Raw genomic sequence first — 19,162 nt, forward strand, 5'->3', positions numbered from 1 at the left:
AGTCCTCTTTAACTTTCAGGCTTCACACAGGACCGTATCTGGATCGGATCTCCCTCTTGGCAGAAGCCGTGGGAGAGCACAAGCTGCTGACTACAAGTTGGTGGTGGGTCCCCGGAAAGGCCAAACGTTAGAGGCAGGGATTGAAATTAGGCAGGTGAATGTTGGAGTGGCAGCAGTTGTTTGCTGGCTCTGCGTGACGTGTGTGTGTGTTGGAGCACGATGCATGAGCGTGAGCCAGCGAGTGTGTCGGTGTGTTGCTGTTGGAGGCGCTGACCCCAGTGCCCTCCTTTTGCTCGCTCCGGTAACAAGTGTTTGCTCTTCTCGTTTGCCTCTTCCCTGCCATGTGGACGTGCTCCCAGGAGACTGTCATCGGAGGCCTGCTGCCAGAAACCACCTACTCCGTCACAGTCGCTGCCTACACCACCAAAGGGGATGGTGCCCGCAGCAAGCCCAAAGTCATCACCACCACGGGGGCAGGTGAGTGCGGGGAGCAGGTGTCACAGCCTCGTAGGGGCTTGTGGTAGAACCTCCCAGGAGGTGCGTGGGGAGTACAGCCAAGGCACCTGTGCAGGAGGAAGGAAATGGGCTGGAGACGCTGCAGAGGTACCTACTCTTGTGATCTCCAGCCCGTGCTTGCAGGCTTTGCCACTGGATCACCTGAGCAAACAGATGGACAGACGCTGCCAGGGCTGGTGAGAGAGCAGTGAAACTCATGGGTCTGAGCTCATCTGCATAGTCCAGAGACCTGGGAAGAGGAAGCCTGAAAGTCCAGGCCCTCCCTCAGCTTTTGGAGTCCTGGCCTGCCCTCACCTTGTTCCCGTAGGCAAATGCCATGTCTCGCTTCCTTTGGTGACTGCAGCGCTGCCTGGAATGGCCCCTGGCACAGAGGGCTCCTCAGAGGTGCTTCTCAGCTCCCCCCAGCCATTGCTGCTGCTGTCTCCCCAGGCTTACATAGCTGAGCCTGGCTGCTCCTAGAGCCATGGTAAAACCTGGAGTGCAACAAATCGTGCCGTAGAAGTGCTGCAGACGCAACTTCTAGGTCCTGGTGATCCCAGCCCAGGAGTCATCAGGTGCTTTCCTCCGGATGTGGTCAAGCTTGCCTTTGGCAGTGGCACCAACTAGTTGTGACACTATCTTGTCCACTCACCTTTTCCCCTCACTAGACCTGTCCTACAACTGATAATCGTGCTGCTTCCTCACATCAAAACTGCAGGAACAGTATATTTACCACTTGTTATTACGGGAATGCAGCTTGTGCAAACTTGAGAGCGTTTGTTCCTGGTGCTTTTAAACAAGGAACAGCTTGCCATCTCCTCTGCGTTGCATATGGGGAGTTCCAGAGGTAGTTTCCACTGTCACAATCTCAAATGGTGCCTCCCTTGTGCCTCGCCGTGATGTATGCTCTGTTCATCAAATTGCTGCAGCTGTCCTATAAACAGGAAAAGCTTCCTAAACATCTCAGTGTTGCACTGTAAGCCACGGTGGGTCTTCCCCATGTTACGGTGCACGTTTAAGGTTAATATTTGGCATCAGCTTCGAAAATAAGGTGTCCCTTAATACTAGCTGCTGTTAGGCATTGTGTTATGAGTGCGAGGAGGGTGGCACTGGCAATGGGAATGTAATTGTAGGTCTTAAATACCTACAAAAGTGCCCCCAGAGCTGCCTTTGTAGAGGCTCGGCTGCAGGCCCGACCTCAAAGGGGAGCGTCGGTATCGCCCTCTGATGGCAAAATCGGGGCATAATTCTGTCAAATATGGTTTCCTCTTGTGCTCGTCTTCAAAACTGTGCAAGAATATTTAACTAGGTTTGGCTACAATCCCATTTTTGTTTCCATATCGATGGCCCCGTCCCTTTGATTCCGAGTATCTTCCCTATCAGTTGATTTGTTTACAAATCTGAGCTGATGTGAAGACACGCTCTGTTTTTAAGTGAAGGAGATGAAGGTATTAAACCATCAATTTAAAGCTATCAGTTCCCAACCGGTGGCGGCAACACCCCTTGACTTGTGCAGCATAAGCAAAAACCCCGTGGAACGCTTGTGTTCACCTCTCACATCGACAGTGACATCACGAATCTGCTTCTCAGCTAAACCAAAAATGTATTCTGATGGCAAACAGCCCACCCAGCTCTGCTCGCTGCCTCTGCAGATGGTAAAACTGCAAGGTTTCAGGATGACATTTGTCTGCCTCCAGACAGACCAGGGTGCTGGAATCGGGCTTCTGGGTGTCTGTTGTGGTGCAGCGCGCCAGGGCCGGCATGGCCTGGCGCTGCGCGCTGGCTGGAGTGTCTGAAGACCACTGATTGGGAGGACGGGACTCAGATCTTCTCTGAGATAAATACGATGCTTTGAGGTCCCTTTAAACCTTTCCTGTAAAAGGGGATGAATTTTGGGGCTGGATGTGGCTGAATTTTATTTCCCGCTTAAACGGCAGCACGTGGGGAAAAGGGCAGCCAAGAGCTGGCTGGCTCCAGCTTCCCTCGCCGCCGGATTAGGGTCGGTCTGCCTCTATCCAATGTGAATTGTTTGCCGTCCTCTTCACCCTCTTGTCTGAGCTTTCCCACTTTCCTCAATCCTCGCGGACTGAGCAGCACAGAAGCCGTCCTTCCTTCCCTTCCTCCCAGGCTATAGATGGTCATTGTGTGTTTATGTTGCAGTCCCGGGGAAGCCCACCATGATGATTAGCACGACAGCCATGAACACAGCCCTCATCCAGTGGCACCCACCCAAGGAGATGGTAGGGGAGCTGCTGGGTTACCGGCTGCAGTACAGACGCCTGGATGAGGAGAAAATGAACACGATAGACTTCGGGAAGAGAGACCATCACTACACCGTGACCAACCTGCACAAGGGGGCCACGTACCTCTTCAGATTGTCTGCCAAGAACAGAGCTGGCCCGGGAGAGGAGTTTGAGAAGGAGATCACCACTGCTGAAGACGTGCCGAGCGGCTTCCCGCAGAACCTGCGCGTGGTGGGTCTCACCACTTCCACCACAGAGGTTGCCTGGGAGCCCCCGGTCTTGGCAGAAAGAAATGGCAAGATCGTGAACTACACGGTGGTATACAGGGACATAAATAGCCAGCAGGACCTGTTTAACATCACCAGGGACACAAGCATCACTCTGACAAATTTGAAACCTGATACCACTTACGACATCAAAGTGAGGGCCCGCACCAATAAGGGGGCTGGGCCGCTCAGCCCCAGCATCCAGTCCCGGACCATGCCTGTGGAGCAAGGTAAGTGCCCCTCTAACAAGCCCTAAGCAAGCTCTGCCTCCAGGACAGGGATCCTTGCTTTGGTTGGTGAGGCTGCCCTTCCTTCTGCTCTGACTGTTGTGATCAGGTACTGTGTGGCACCCTAGTCTAAAACTAGTTCAGTGAGGGGAGGCTCAATGAAGATTTCCTTAAAGTTGCCGTTTTGGGAGGAGAGGGGCATTGGTGGTACCTTAATCGCCTCCACAGGCACGCTTTGATGTTTTATCTGTACATAGAAGGCTCTTCCTTGAACTGGAGCAAGTGGCTGAGCAGGATCATCTGCACATCCAGTACCTGAACACTGCTGTTCTTTGATCATGACAAAGGGCCAAGAGAGTGTGAGTGGAGGGGGGAGAGAGAAAGACTACAGTTCAGCCTACAACTTCCTTTCTGTGATGCTGGAAAGTATAGTCAAAAAGCAAAACTCCACTGGAGACTGTAGACTCGGTAAAAGGCTGCTGCTCTCTTCTTCTCATTCCTTACTTCTCTGCTGTAGCTGAACTCTTTGACCTCTGCTGCTGAGTTAGACAAAGAGAGCCTTGGAATTGAGCTGCTGCCTGGCTCCCTCCTGACTTGGCCTAGGAGTGCTCAAGTATCTTGTTTTTCATTTCAGTGTTTGCTAAGAACTTTCGCGTCAATGCCGTCATGAAAACGTCTGTGTTGCTGAGCTGGGAAGTGCCTGACTCCTATAAATCTGCAGTGCCTTTTAAGGTAAGGGTGGGATTCGGAGGACTGGGAGCTCCACCTGTGGCAGTGAGCAGGACTGGGTTCTGCCTGTCCAGCTGGCCATTGTCACTCCATGACAGTGGCCACACAAACCTGTCCTGATGGCTGACACTGGAGTTGAAGCTTGAAAAGCTATAAATTTGATTTAATAGCAGGAGATCAGGACAAAGTGGTCTGAAAACCAGCCAGTAAATCAAACTAAGAATGACTCCTGCTGTGTGTCCTGCTTCAAATACCGATATCGCCTTCCCGGGTTGCTTCAGAGCACCAGGGCGGATGCATGATCTCAGGGAGCGAGGGGGAGAGGCATCATCACCCTTCCTGCAGGTGTTACAGATGTGAGCGGCTCAGGGTGTGTCAGTGCAGAGGGAGCTCTGCAGGAATGGCTGCTGCTCTCTTTTCTGCAGTACAGTCCTGGATGTGGTGTCATCCAGCAGGCTGCAGACAGCACTGATGACCCGACGTCTTCCTGCTCGTCTGTCCCCAAGTGTGTGTCACTGATGCAGGTAAAAGACTGGAGTGTGGTGGAAATTTTTGCAGATCCCAGTGGAGTTTCTCTCCCTTCAGAAACATGTCAGATTGCTGAGGATAACCTTCCACCCAGTCTGAGCAGCAATCTGCTGCCTCTGCAGAGGTGGCTGGGTTGGAAGCAGCATGACTTCTCTTCTTCTTTACACATGCCCCCAGCCATGCTGTGCCTAAAGAGTAAATGCAAGCCCTGCATGAGTTGTAGGGGATCCCTGGCCAGGGGAATGAGGGGAAATCTTGAACTGCATCCACATCAAAGTGGATGAGCACCTCCCCTTCCGTGTTGCTAGCTCTCCTTGTTTAAACCATGAAGCTGAATTACCATGATCAATAACAGGCACTTGTTAACGTGCTGAGTTTAGTTGAAGCAGACAAGGCTTTTGTGAGTACCTTGTGGTATTCAAAGCTTTCCCACATGTGGGGTTCATTAAGGTCAGTGTTCAGATATCTGGCCCCAAGGAACTTCTGAGAGCCCTGTTGCCTTGCACTCTGCTGAAGAAACAGAGCCCTTCATCTTGCCTTGTTCTTGTGGCCCAGAGCCCACATCAGCACGTGACAGCACAGTGCTAGAAAGGGACAGGGTGACCTTTGGAGCATTAGTGCCACGCAAGGATGGCGGAGTGGTTGGAGGTAGCCAGGAGCCAAGGGTGTAACGCTGGTGCCCTGTCTGTCTCCTCTCTCAGCTGCAGAGCTGTGATTGCTTACACAGGGGTGACTCAGGGTCTGCCCCTGCTGTGGGTTAACCCTCAGCTGACACAGGAGCAGATGGCATTAGCCGCTTGCTAACTTAAGAGCAGTCATGCAAATGAGAGTGTTGCAAGGATATTTCTGCAGTAGTGCCTCCTTTCTATTAATATTCCCAGACTTGCAGGCACACACAAGTCAAGGCCAGGAGCTACGAGGGTCAGCTCTAACTCGTTGATTGTGCCACTTGAAAGAAATCCTTAACCTTCAGGATTTTGTATTTTTATAAACAAGGTTCACCTCTCTCCTCTAATTCAGGCGCATGGGATGCTGAGGCCAGAGCCTAATACTGTAACTAGCATAGCAGATAAATCTCCATGGGAACAATTAGTATTATCTACACTTGATAAACAGTCTCATGCTAAATCTATGTCCCAAAGGGTGTCATATTCTACTTTAACAGATTTAATTAAAGTAGATATTGTTCTGACAATGAATAGTGAGGCACAGGCAGGACTGGTGCTTTTTTTTTATTAGGGGATGAACCAAGACCTTAAGATTTTTCATTGCTGCCAAATCAATAATGAAGGTTTGAGATCTCTTTGGGGAATTTTCACAGCTTCTTCCGGTCCAGGAGATAAATTCCTTGTAAAATGTTGCCCAGCAGTTGTGGGGGAGCAGGGGCACTATTCCTTTTTTATTCCACTGTGCTTGCAGAAAGCTGTTCTGGAAAGTGCAAGATAGATACAACCTTCTCCTTGGGGAAACTGCATTTTCCTGAGACACATTCTTCAACTTAAGAGCAGGACAGAGGATATATTGGTAAAGCCAGCACTGCAAGATATTTTACAAATGGAGAGAAGAAGCAGCACCTTTTGAAAATCGTAGCGATACAGGTTTAGAAATAAGCCCTGAGAATGCTGGGCAGTGCTTTCTCACAGTGTGTCCCGTGGAATGCATAATTAACTCCTCCCTGCAAATATGCCAGCCTCGTCTGTTCCTCCATCAAGTCACTGTCTCTTCCACTTGTGCACACTATGGGCCTTCTCATCTTTTAGTTCGATGCGTTCTGTACTGCCTTGAAATCAAGCATGAGACCTTCAGCAGTGACATTTGGGCCCACCTACCTTTGCACGTCTTCTCTCATGGGTAGGAGCAGCACAGGTGACATTTTACAGCCATCCACGGGCCACTCAGCGCTGCTTGGCAGTTCAGAGCCCTTGGGCCAGATTTGCTGCTGACTCCCAATAGTTACCAGTGGGCCATGATGCAGCCTCTAAATAGCATTTCCTGCCTGAGCTTCGGGGCATCTTCCAGCTGCACATGAATGGCTGTTTCTGAGCCCTTACATCATTTCAAGGTTTGTGTAGAGGCCTCAGCTAATGGTGCATAACATTTGAGAAGACAATGTGTTGTGGCAGGTAAAGGAACGCAGAACTGCTGCAGCAACTGTGAAGGAGGGGGGATGGTGGAGGATGCTTCAGGAAAGCATTGCAAATGCCAACTTCTCTGTCTTCCTATGCAAATTTCTGGGCATGGCAATAAAAAACATCATCTGGCATCAGCACTGAATCAAAGGCTGTGTCCTGGCCAGTTCCAGCGCAGAGCAGGCAGGGAAACTCTGAACTGAAATGCCTGACCATCTCTTCTGCCTCCTTGTGCTCTAGGAAAGTGGCTCTGTCTTCAGCACATGCCTCGTGTGCAGGCAGTGGGTGGCTGTCCTCCCTAGAGCACACAGTGCACACAGAATCAGTTGGCAATACCTTTATTAGGGAAGAATTTATAATGAGAAATCTCATCTGAGAGGCAGCAGAACTCTGTGGGGTTTTCATCCTTTCAGCATAGGTCTTAATGCCTGAAGTTTGGTTTTGCTCAAATCTGTGTCGGAGCACACGAAAGAGAGGTCCCGCTGCTCCCCCATGACACCCCCTGACTCTGCTATCTGGTACATCTGGACATGTACTATTGCAGTGTCATTGCAGGGGGTGGTGCCGGCCCACACAGCAAAGCTGCTAAGATGATGACTTGAAGTCTGGTAGTCCTGTCTTTGTTGTGCCTACTTCTGTGCCGGAGCCAGGGGGATCCTGCCAGCTGCGTATCTGATACTGCGGTGCTGCAGGAAGCAGTTTCTTCGTTTTGATTTCTCACTCATTTTAGCACCCATCTGATGTACATGTCTTTGGAGAAAGGTATTAAAGCCCAGGAGAAAATACCATAAGAGAAGTCACAGCAGAGAACAGTTCCCTCTGGCTATCCTACCTTTGACAGCCTTTCCTGCACGTGGAGCAACCAGCAGGACGTTTGTCCCTGCAAACCTCTGTTATTTCAGTGCTTGGTACTTACTTTTGAAGCCCATTGCTGAAAACTGAAGCGTGTCTACAAACGAGATTGATTGCATCTCTTCTCCGTAGCTGGCCCCTCGCTGCTGCTGTGTTACCTGTTAGGGGTCTTTTCTCATCAGCAAAAAAAAGCTGTGGCTTTTTCTCCCGACCTCCACGCAAAGCAACATGAGGAGCTGTGGGTATCACTGTTCGTGTAACGCAAAAGCAGAGCTGCAGATTCCAGGCCTGGCCTGGTCCTTGTGCTCCACTGTCCAGAGCCTCTCTTCTCCTCCCAGCTCCAGCACTAAATACTAGAGCAGAGCTGGTCAGCTGCACCTGTCCCAGAGAGCTGGCAGCTCTCTGGAGATTTCTGCCTCCTGCTGAAAGGGGGACTCGGAAGGAAAGTTCGGTCCCTCCCTTGCTGCCTGCGTAACCCTGAACGGGGGGCTCAGCTGGTGAAAAATCTGTTTTTCTTCAAGTAATTTTTCTTCCACAGAACTGTCTTCTCCCTCTCAAGGCCTCTGTTGGATACAGCACATTTTACTGTGTGGTCTCTGCCTGCAACAAGTAATAGCTGCCATGGTTTAACATGCGCCAGCTCTGCCATTGCCAGTTTTTGGCATGCTGTGTCTCTGCACCACTGTCAGGAATCCAACTGGATTTGTCTGTGCTGGACAGTCACCTGGTAGAAAGAAACACGTTGTTTTTTCACAGCTGGGGCACAACCTATGGCCTTTCCAGTTCTCTGCACCCCATTTGTCTCTGCCTACAGGAACTGCTTGAGTTTTTGCTTTGCAGAGGCAGCACTCAGGGTTTTGGGGTACAAGCATTGCTCTGGCAGGATCGGGATCGAGGTTCCCTGGTCAGATGAGCTGTTTAGTGCAGCTAACTCAGCAGTGCCCGTGGCTGCCGTGCCTGGAGTGAGATGGGGGTCCTGCCTGTCTGCAGCAAAGCGCTGAGAAAATGTCATTAGCTGAGAGGCTCAAGGGTGGGGAGCTGTGCGTGGGGGGCTGCCCCCGGCCACCAGCAGCTCTGCCCTGCCCTGCCCTGCCCAGCAGCCCCTTGCTCCAAGCACGGCAGGGAAGAGCAGCGCCGACCTCCCGCCCACGGCTGTGTGGCGCCAGCATCTGTTGTCATGGCGACGGGGTGTCACACCTGCAGAGCCGCCGTTTCGGGTACCAGTTTGTGAGCCGGATTTGTCAGATCATCGGTGAGGCGTGCGAGCCCCCGGTCACCTTGCTGGGAGGGGGATGATCTGCATTAGCCATCCGATCAGGCGTCAGCCGGTAGGCACGGGAGTGACAGCAGTTCCAAGCAGACGGGATTCTAAAACCCCCACCAGCGTATTGTGCGTTGTAGCCCCATGAGGCCAGAAACAAAAACCTTGTTCGTCCCCACGCGGGGGTCAAGCACAGCTGTCTGGGTTCCTTCCCCAAATAGGTGCTGAAAAGCAGCGCTTGTGGCACCAGCAGCCTCAGTGCTGGCACTGGCCACCCGGGCGCTGCTGAGGTGACCCCCTCTCTGCTCCATCACTGCGAGGCACAGGGAGCACAGCTCAACCCTCTGCTGGGGGTTGCTCTTCTTTAACTAAAGATTTGTGGCTGTTTACGAAGCACACAGTGGCCAACCCACCTGAGGCAGGGCCCAGAGTCGAATTGTCATCTCTAGCACTGCTGTTTCGAGTGTGAGTTCACAGCAGCAGCAGCAGCATCTGTCAGCTGCATGAGCGTGTCCCTTTCCCGTTTCAGATTCTCTACAATAGCCAGAGTGTGGAGGTGGATGGCCACTCCATGAAGAAGCTCATAAGTGACCTCCAGCCCGACACGGACTATTCCTTTGTGCTGATGAACCGTGGGAGCAGTGCTGGGGGGCTCCAGCACCTCGTCTCAATCCGCACTGCTCCCGACGTCTTGCAGAGCAAACCCATCGCCACAAACAAGTACATACAGGAGGGAAAATTCACACTCACCCTTCCCAAAGTGCAGACCACCGTGCCAGTTAGGTAAGTGCCGTGCCTGGGTGGGGGAAGCTTGGGGGGGTGGGGGCTAGAGGTAGGGAGGGAGAGGCTCTGCCAACCTGTGGATTTTGTAACCTGGGACTGAATTTCCGAGCAGGCTCTGGTGCAGAGCCAGGCATTTACCCATAACGTGGGATCACGCTGTTGGCTCTTCTTGAGCAAATATTTATGTGTAATAAAATTAAGACAGCTCTCTGATAGTTTGCCCTCACCCTGGTGGGTATACACTCCAGATGCTACCAGCAACAACACGGTTGAGGATCAGGAGGGACTTTCTCTGACACTGTATAATATCCTTTAAATAAATAATGCCTAAAGCCTCAAGGAGATTAAAAAAGCGAGTTTGTGGAAGTCTTATTCGTTACTGTGGTATCCTTGTGCTGAAGCTCAATTCCCCCAGGGTTCTTGCTACAATCCGATTATATAAATGTCCTTCTCACAGCTCCTACACCACCCTCTGGAACACAGTCTGTAGATCTTCATTATCCTAATGAGTGCTAACGGGAGTGTTCTCTTCTCTGGTGCAGTTGGAAAATGAGCTTTTTCCGTACTGAGCCCTTTTTGTTGCTTGCAGGGCAGGGACAGGAGCAGGTCATCCCTGCGAGGCATATGGCACGCGTCACTTGGTGACCTGCCAGAGGCTTAGGGTCCAATCTTTATGCTTTCCTTCCTTCCCAGGTGGTACTACATCGTGGTGGTGCCAGCAGACCAGAGCACCAGCACCCCGACTGCTCGGTGGCGGACACCTGATGAGATGGAGCTGGACCAGGTAGGAATTGTAGCAGCTGCTGTGATGGAAGCGGTTCCCTGGTGGCCCAGCACACTTTTTTCCCCCAGGCCTCCTGGCAGCAGCGTGGATGCAGTGACAGAGGTGCAGGCTGCACATCAGAGATGGGAGCTGTGGGACGGGCATCCCCTCGGCCTTTCTTGGCTGGTGGCAGCGTGTTGGGAAGGGGGCTGGAGTCCAGCAAAGGAGGAGCCACCTCCCAGACCGTGCTCCCTTAGGAGGCCACGCTTGAGTGTCTCAGAGCTCTGACCAGGACAGGCCCTGTCTCAGGTCATACGGTCCTTGCAGCCTCTCTCAACTTGAACGACCACGATTGTCATCGTCATTGATTTTGCAAACAAGCTAGGAGAGAAAGGTTTTGGTTTCAGTTTATTAAGCTGTTTTCTCAGGAGGCTTTTCCCTGTCTGGGTAGGACCTAGGCCTCCAGTGCAGATGAAGAGTTCACTCTAATACCTAACAAAACCTGCAAATGTCCCTTCACACTTGCTTGTTGAAGGCTTTCAGCGTTCACCAGCCCATTGCCCCAAGGTGCAGCTCGTTCTGTGGAGGAGTGCATGGAATGTGTGCAGGTGTCAGGAAAGGTTTTATGGGCTCTTTCTTCCCCCCACACACACACCACCACCACCCCCAAAGCAGAAAGGGAAAATTCCACAAAGTCACACACAGAAAGATGCGTTAAGAGAACAAGGTTGCAAGCTTGAAGTACTCGTAAATGACAAACTGTTGGGAGCTGTAAGTCAGCCCTTATCTTTATTTGCATGATTACAGTCCTTTCTATGAGGTCTCAGCTCAAAATGTGTCTTAGTTAATCTATTCTGCACATGAGGCACAACTGTATGGTGGAGAACCATCATCCACAGGTCTCCTGTATCTTTTCCAACATCACAGATGTTCACAAGAAATAGAAGACCGGGATGAGTAAGGATGGTTTGGTTTTGAGCTTTAGGTGTTTGAAAGCTATCAAGAGATCCGGTTTCTATCTGTCTCATCCAGCCTCGGGCAAATGATCTGAACCAAAATTTTCATTAGCAGCCACTGTCTTGCATGTTGTGATTTTTTTTGAGTGCTCAGTTTGAGATCCTGGAACCTCATTTGCAAAGCCTAAGCATCCCCAGCTGCAGAGAAAGTCAGTAGGAGCTGGATACAATCAGTGCTATAAAGAAAATACTGAGTTTTCTTTAAAAACAAAACAAGCTGATGTCTTTTCCATTTGACATTCAGAATCATTGGGCATTTTTTTACCTTAATGTCTCTGCGTCTCTGTTCTCTATGTGTAAAATTAGGATAATCGCTTTCATCTCACCTCATATGGGTGTTTGGAAGATAAGATCGTTAATGTTTGTGAAGCACTTGTAATATTATAGCGATCAGCACCATAGAAAAGCCCACGAGGAAATTATTAATTTTGTCTTCCGAGCTGAATTTGAATAGTAAGCAATAAACAAGGCCTCAAGCTGCATAATGCGAAGAAGAAAACAAAATGTGGAATATCTGCCCTTTGATTAAGCACTGTCTGTCCTGTGTATTGAACAAAGCAGGGGACTCACAGAAAAGACAGTCTGTGACCGTGAAGCCAGGGCTGTGGCGTAACACACGTACGCAAGGCAGCTGAATTAATTTTGCACAGGCAGTATTAATTTTCTGATTTCTCAGAATCTGAACGTTGCAAGCCTTTTGGTGCAGTCTTTCTCTGTGTGATACGTGTGTCAGTGGCAGAAGCCTCCAGCAGCCTCAGTCACAACTGGAGCCCTGTGGCTTCGTGCCCATGCACAGGGAGCTGTGCTTTCTGCCCCAGAGAGCTCAGCTGTGTTCTCAGCCAGACACAAGAGATGGGTGTGGGCAGCAAACTCCACACTCCACGCTCTGTCCTTGTGCCTTTTCCCCCTGCGGTTACAGGGGCACTGGTGTGACTGAGATTTCTCCCCTTTTTTTTTTTTATTTTTTTTTTTTAAACTTTTTCATTTTTTTCCTTTTTTTGGTGATACTGTAATGACAAGCCGTAACTTTCCTAAATTACTCTAACATGAGCATTGATAAGAGGGCGAGGATGGTCTGTCGATGGCAAACTGTAGGGAGTTTCTTACTTTCTTCCCCAGCTCTTCCTTTTCAGAGAGAGTGAGCTCAGCTCAGCAGTGTGGCTTTGTGTGCACATCACTCTCCCCAGCCCTCTGATGTTCCCCATCTGCCCTGGCAGTATTGCACTGATACATTTCTGTGTGAAATGTATTTCATGCCTCCTCCTTCAGTTTGAATTAGAATTTCTCTTCCAAACCTGATATTAATTTTCATTCATTGCGAAAAAAAAAAAAAAAAGACCCTTAAACATTTGAGAATCTTCTTAGCAGTGCAATTGAATTTTTGTGTGTTTATATCCTTTTTCATGAATTTGTGACTATGAAATTTGCCGTTTTTACCCTGAACGTCCCGTGAAATCTGTTACCATTCTTTGTGATTGGCACAAAGCTCTGCCTGCAGCACAGCAGCAGGTGAGATAGCGAGGCACTGACAGAAGGGAGAGACACGGCAAATGTCACTTTTTTCCCTGTACATCAGCATCAGCTGTAATTCACCTCCAGCGTCCGTAGAGAGTGTGATTTGCTGTCCAGACCAATATTTGGGCCACAGAACGCGGCCTGGTTCCCTCGCATTAAGTCAAATTACCTCAAAGGGGACAGTCACAGCCAGGCTGTTTCAGCCCTAACATTCACCTTGTCAGCTTTCCAGGACTCAGGGTTCTTCTAAAGCTGCTATCCTGGCGCAGGTGCCTGCAGTGAGGGTCTGCAGACAGATGCTCCAGCAACACCTAAATGGATAACACACGCCTCTGCTTTCTCAGTACCACCACATCCAGATCAAACCCAGTATCTTCTCCTCCCTTCCTTCCCTCCTGCCGAGTCCTTCAGCCAGTGAGGTGACAGTGCAAGGCGGTGTCACGCTGGGCGAAGCAATAGTGATGCACCTTGTTTGTCCCCAGTTGCTGGAGGCCATAAACCAAGGGAGTCAGAGCAGGCGCCAGCGACGCCAGGCAGACAGGCTCAAGCCCTACATCGCTGCTCAAGTGGATGTGCTGCCCGAGACCTTCACCCTGGGGGATGAGAAGAACTACAAAGGTTTCTACAACAAGCCCCTGTCCCAAGACCTGAGCTATCGCTGCTTCGTGCTGGCCTCGCTGGAGGATGGGGACACGGTAAGGACATTCCTGGGGGCAGGAGGGGAGTGGGCACAGCCTGTCCCAGCAGAGCTGAGATGGGCTCAGTGCAGGCAGGGGGAAGCAACTGCTGCAAGCTGAGGCTGCCATGGGAGTTAACTTGATAGATGGTGTGAATAGCACGTGTGTTCTACGTAGCAGATGAGAGTGGGGGGCAGTGTCAGCACACTCATTCTACACCAGCTCAGTTGTGGCTTGCTGGGTGGTGCTCAGAGCAGAGATTGACACGTGGTTGAGATGGGACGGGCCCTCATTCTGCTTCGGTTCAAGTAAGTGACTGTGGAAAACAGCCCGTGAAACCTTGCCCAGCACAGCAGCTGCTGAGATTGTTCCCCCAGCAAACAAACCTGCCTTCACTGGCCCTTCTCTGTCCGGGATCTCACCTCCAGGTGATGATGTCTGCACTAGCAAACCTGCCTCCCATCTCAGCAGGTCGCCAGCAGGGCAGAGGTGCATGCTTGCCTGCTGTGTAGGCATTCGTGCTCCTGCATCTCTCCTTGCCACAGGCTGGCAGCCTCTGCTGCCGAGCACACGGGGCCTGGGCACGTGAGCAGGAAAGGGAGTAGCTGATGCAACGAGCAGGGAGCAGCGCAGCAAGACCTGTGCATCACTGTCCAGCTGTAAACACAGAGGGCAGGAGTGGTGGTGGCGGCAGCAGCGTGTAAATAATGGAAATAATAGAGATGCACAGAATCCTTTGGTCAGCTTCCAAGCTGTGGCTTCCTTCCTCAGCCTCATTTGCTTGTAATGGCTCATTAGGGCTGGTCGAGTTCTTCATTAGTCATCCAGCTCACGTGTTCTTGTGGCAAGATGTGCACGCTGGTGAGGGAAGGAAAGTCACAGATTAACAACAAGGTAAGGCAGAGCGCCTTGAGATGAGCTATCCTGACAATCCCTGTCAAGAAGAGATGACCTTAACTAGTTGATCCCAACTATAATCATCATCTCCTCGCTGGCACAGATCTGCCACAGCCCTCCAATAAACCAGGCAGCAGTTATTATACCACTCCTACCAATGTCCTGTATGCCCTGCTCCTGCAGACCACCTTTCTGCATCCCCTGCTGCATCACATCCATTTTCATTTGGAGTATGAGGCATCCTGTCCGAGGCTATGCACTGTCTCCCCCACCCAGCTCCTCTGAAATTGCTTGCTGTGTGTCTCTGGTGTCAGCAGGCGAGCATAACATTGCCACTCTTCAAAGGCAAAGGGAGAGCGGTTGAAACACCATCTCTGGGAGCAGGGACACCTGCACCTCGCAGTCTGCCTTTGGAAATGCCACTCAGGTAACGCTCCTTCTGATCTCTCCTGCTCCTGTCTTCTCTTGGAAGGAGGCACCTCCAAAGCAAAAATTTGAATTATGAATGTTTGCCCCTTGCACAGAGCCCCTTGGAGGTGGCCACACGTGTTACTTTGCTGCACAGGTCAGCGTGCTCCTTCCCTCCCCTCCATCCTGACCTTTCTGGGTAGTCACAGGCAAAGCCTTTGTGTCTCTCTCGCAGAGGAGACGCTTGCCCGTGCAAAGGGGAGCCTCGGGCCTGCAGCCCCGTCCTCTCAACACCAGGGCAGAGTTTTCTTGCCTTTCTCCCCCAGACAGTGGCTTCTCTGCTGATAAATCTGAGGAGAGCAGCTGGGATGCTGCACTGGTGTGGGCTGCCAGAAGGATGTCCCAGATAAGAGTATTTTCTGTACTCCAGACGTTTGAAATCAGGCTGGCTGGGATCAAGGGCACCTGCGAGAGAAGATCAAGATGTGCATTTGTGGGAACACCAGCACGCTTGATTTTTCCCTTTCTTCCCCTCACATATGTGCAGATATGAATTGCAGGTTTAAACTTTGACCTTAAAGCAGGAGATTTGAAGATCCACAGGAACCTCTTCAATGACCTAAACTTTCTGTGGCAGGAGCAGAGGGTTTCTGGCTCCTTAATGCCAGGCAGCAGGTGCTGCTCAAAAGCCACAGGCACGGAACTGATATGGCTCTGGCCCTCTCTAATAGGGGGAAAGGATTTCTTTTTGCAGCATTTAACCCTTCTGACCCAGCAGCACTGAGCTGTGAAGGTACAACACTGCTCCATAAGCCTTAGCAACAGCAGCAGAACAAGGTGCAGTGTCATTTTTCTGCAGGAAGGGTTTGCGGTCTCTGTTAATTCCATCTTGCAGGTGGGGCTAGAAAGCTGTCCCTTCAGGTTATAAATCACGGGGCTCCCAGATTGCAGAAGTCTCTGGAAAGGAACCTGAAAGAATGAGCCTCTTTCTAAGGTCTGTTTATCAGCGACATCAGTTCTGTCATTTCATTCCTTTAAGAAAACCGCCTTGCCCAGCAGGGGTTTTCCTCATATAGCCCTGTCCTGGAGAGATGTGTTGATATCAGCACAGCAGGTATTATAAACCACTTAGGAATCATCAGCCAGCCCCATTGTGCAATTGGTCGGGATTCCAAACCTTGTGATTTGGCTCTGAGAGAATCCAGGGCTGGCAAGTGGCTCTTCGCCGGGCTGCTCCAGTTTGGCACCTCCAGGCCGGGTCTACCAGCCACACAGTCGATGGCACTGGGAACATTTCACACCTGGCGAGTTGCTGGCACTGAGAATGTTTCACACCAGGAAAGAAACTGTTGCAACAGCGTGAGCTCCGCTGACACCGAGGGAGGGAGTATCTCATGGTGTGTTGCTGGGGGTTTGAGAAGCACGACCATTCCCTGCGAGCCAAAGGCAAGGAAGGGTGAACTCCCTGCGTTTCAGGGATGTAGCTGTTGCTTTAGCATAATGGATGCTTGCTTTTCTCTCCCTCTCCTGCCTGTGCTGTTCAGAAGAGATATGCGGCCAGCCCCTACTCGGATGAGATCGTGATGGAGGTGGCTTCGGCAAAGCAGCAAGATGAACCAGAGATGCTCTGGGTGATGGGACCCGTCCTGGCCGTGATATTAATCATCATCATTGTCATTGCCATACTCCTCTTCAAAAGGTGAGATCCAGTCCAGGACAGAGCACTTGTGGCATGAGGGCTAGAGGTGCTGGCACCTTTAAGACCTTCCTTGTAACCTTCACATAATGGGGTGGGCTCTGATAGGCAGTCCTTGGTGGTCGTGGGGAGGAGGAAAGTCTCTACCTGGCACAGCAGAAGGCTGCCTTATAAAGAGAACGAAAGAGCTGGAAGGGCTGGGTGTGCAGAAGGTAGTTAACATCAGCCCCAGGACACAGAGCTGCTGTGGATTCTGGAAACGTGAGCGGTGTGACAGAGGAGAGCAGCTTTGTCTCTAAAGCCGGTCTGACTGCTCTCTGGTCACGCAGCTTGGATTGGCAGCCTTGGGAACTTCTCTAGTACTGTGAAAATTGCCTGCTTGGTCTCTGGCAGGTGCCCCCCACTCCCATGAATTTTGACTGAGGAACATGATCTTGGTGGTGAGAACAGGACACAGATGTGACAGGCTAAAATCAGAGCGGAGCTCTGTTTTGGAGACCTCTCAGTCCTGACTACTGGATCAGAACCATCCACACCCTGTGCTCCCTTTAGAAGCAAACACCTGCTTTTGCCTGGGAGAGCGGTCCTGCTGGAGCTGTGACTGTAGTGTGAGATGATTGTTAGTCCTCCAGAGCAGCCACAGGTTGCATTTGCACGTGTTCACGTAGCCTGTTCAGTTACAGTAGGTCATTCTCTAAGGTTCTGCTCCTCCTGGGCTCTCTATTTACATGTGTCTCTCCAGCTGGGGAAGGGAGATGGCTTTGTTGTCTGATTAAATGGAGCTGTGCTGTGCATGTGCATGTGCAGTCAGTGCCTTTCTGTGTCAATGATCACCTCCTTTCTTCTCTTCCTGCTTTTCCCTGGATCTAGTAAGCAAGAAAGGTATGAATCCATTTTATCTTCTTGTTTTGCCTAAATATCAAGTCTATTTCCCTTTTTAAAAATCAAGCCCGAAGCTACTGAGGGCCTTCTTTGTTTTTGGGAGTATGGAGCATGCCAGCCCTAGGAGTTTACAAAGACTTTGTTTCCTCAAAGGTATCAGCCTCCTAGCAGTTGTCAGCCTCTTAGAGCTCTCAGGGAGAAGTTCCAACATAAAGACTTCCCAGATTGTTTTTGCAATTAAATTAAAAATAACAGAAGATACGGCAACACCAGCAGTTAAAGGGGTTCCTTTGTTTTCTCAGTCACTTCAGACTGAGAGCCTTTCCATCAAGATTGCAGGTGTATTCTTGCAGTCTCTAATGAGGAAGCTTTGAGGCAATACCAGGGAGCTGTAAGAAACAGCGGGTTTGGTGGTCTTTAATGAGAGAAGATGGCCCCAGAAGGGATTTCTGTAGCAGGGCCCCATAGAAGATATTCCCACCTTGGCTTGGGTTAGCACGAGGAAGCACCAGCCTGTGGTGCCCAGACCTGACATTCATGTCCCTGCTGCATCCTAGCCCTTGGAGCAGCAGCATATCCCCTTCCAGCACCATATCCCCTTCCAGCACCACCTGCATGCTCAGAGTAATGGTGTGGTTTTGGCTGTCCAGCCTCTCTTCAGAGGCATTTTCCCCCCGAGGTATCTGTGTGTCACATTCACAGTGGCAGATCTACAATGGAAACGGATGGAAGCTGAGCATCAGTGGGTAGCTTGGGATCTGGAGGATGGTTTAGCACTTGCCCTGACTAAACTAATGAGAGAGAGAGACAAACTTTATTTATGTGCTGTGCCCATTCCAAAGAAAAGCTGGCCCACTTTGCTCAAGGGCTCAGGGACTGGTGCACAGCAGCACATTGCACATCCTGCTGTGCTCCTGATAGGAGAAACACTGATTTATTTGTTTGGTCACGTATTTTCCCTTCTTTCTATCAGTGCTCTCAGTCTTTCAGCTCTTTTGTCTCAGTCTAGGCAGCTGGAAGGCTTCTAGATCTTGAGATGCCTCAGAGTAGTGTAAGACTCTTCTGCATGTTGGCAAAGCATCAGGGTCAGCACAGACTCAGAAGAGAGTACTGCTGTCCTGCCCCTGCCCAACACCCCTCTTCACTGCTTGGGTATATCCACCGTATTTTTAATCTACAGCAAGAAGTGGGACTTAAATATTCACTAGAAACCCTTCTTGCAGTATTAGATTTTCCTTAATATTCACTTGTCCACTTTTTGATTGGATCTGTCCCTGCTTTGCCTGTGAATTCCAGCAAGAGCCTGAGGTGGTGGCATGGCTCTAGGCATAAATATAGCATGAAGAGACAACATTGTATTTTATTGTTCCATTAATACACGCCTTGGGTGCCTTCAACCATTCAAGACATGTATTAATGGCCCAATAAAACACACCCTGAAGAGCCTTTACGCTATTATATTATAGCATTCTGTATTTAAATATTTCTAATACTTGAAAAAAAATTTTATTATATCCTTCCACTACAGGAAATAGTTCCTAGAAACAGTAGGAGGAAACAACATCTGCATTTTCTCTAATAAATATTATGCAGAATACCACATTTCGAAGTGCCTCACTAATCAAACATCTGACAGTGCTTACGTATGATCTCTCCTGTTTCATGGATGGGATATTGGAGGCACGAGAGATGATGTGACTTGCCCTGAGCCCCAGGGAACCTGGGATGGAGCTGAGTATCTGGGACACAGGGAGCCAGACTCCTTCACAGAATGGTTCATGCCAGTCTCTGCCAG

General features: G+C 50.4%; 1 protein-coding gene across 18 annotated transcripts in view; it reads left to right on the forward strand.

Annotated features, from left to right (window-relative positions):
• PTPRF (protein tyrosine phosphatase, receptor type F) overlaps window positions 1-19,162 on the forward strand; it is a 241,396-nt gene that overhangs the window by 190,178 nt on the left and 32,056 nt on the right. For 8 of the 18 annotated variants that reach the window (XM_027900375.1, XM_027900379.1, XM_027900378.1 and 5 more), the window contains 8 exons: window positions 360-477; window positions 2,656-3,234; window positions 3,866-3,963; window positions 9,260-9,513; window positions 10,207-10,297; window positions 13,290-13,502; window positions 16,334-16,488; window positions 17,356-17,367. In XM_027900375.1, coding sequence (XP_027756176.1) covers window positions 360-477; window positions 2,656-3,234; window positions 3,866-3,963; window positions 9,260-9,513; window positions 10,207-10,297; window positions 13,290-13,502; window positions 16,334-16,488; window positions 17,356-17,367 — 1,520 coding nt within the window. The remainder of the gene's footprint in view (window positions 1-359; window positions 478-2,655; window positions 3,235-3,865; window positions 3,964-9,259; window positions 9,514-10,206; window positions 10,298-13,289; window positions 13,503-16,333; window positions 16,489-17,355; window positions 17,368-19,162) is intronic. The other 10 variants (XM_027900376.1, XM_027900381.1, XM_027900384.1 and 7 more) reach the window with 3 other exon arrangements.

This window comes from Empidonax traillii, unplaced genomic scaffold (assembly GCF_003031625.1).
Source record: "Empidonax traillii isolate 1590-97213 ecotype Southwest subspecies unplaced genomic scaffold, ASM303162v1 scaffold720:size321207, whole genome shotgun sequence".
In the NCBI taxonomy this organism is placed as follows: domain Eukaryota; kingdom Metazoa; phylum Chordata; class Aves; order Passeriformes; family Tyrannidae; genus Empidonax; species Empidonax traillii.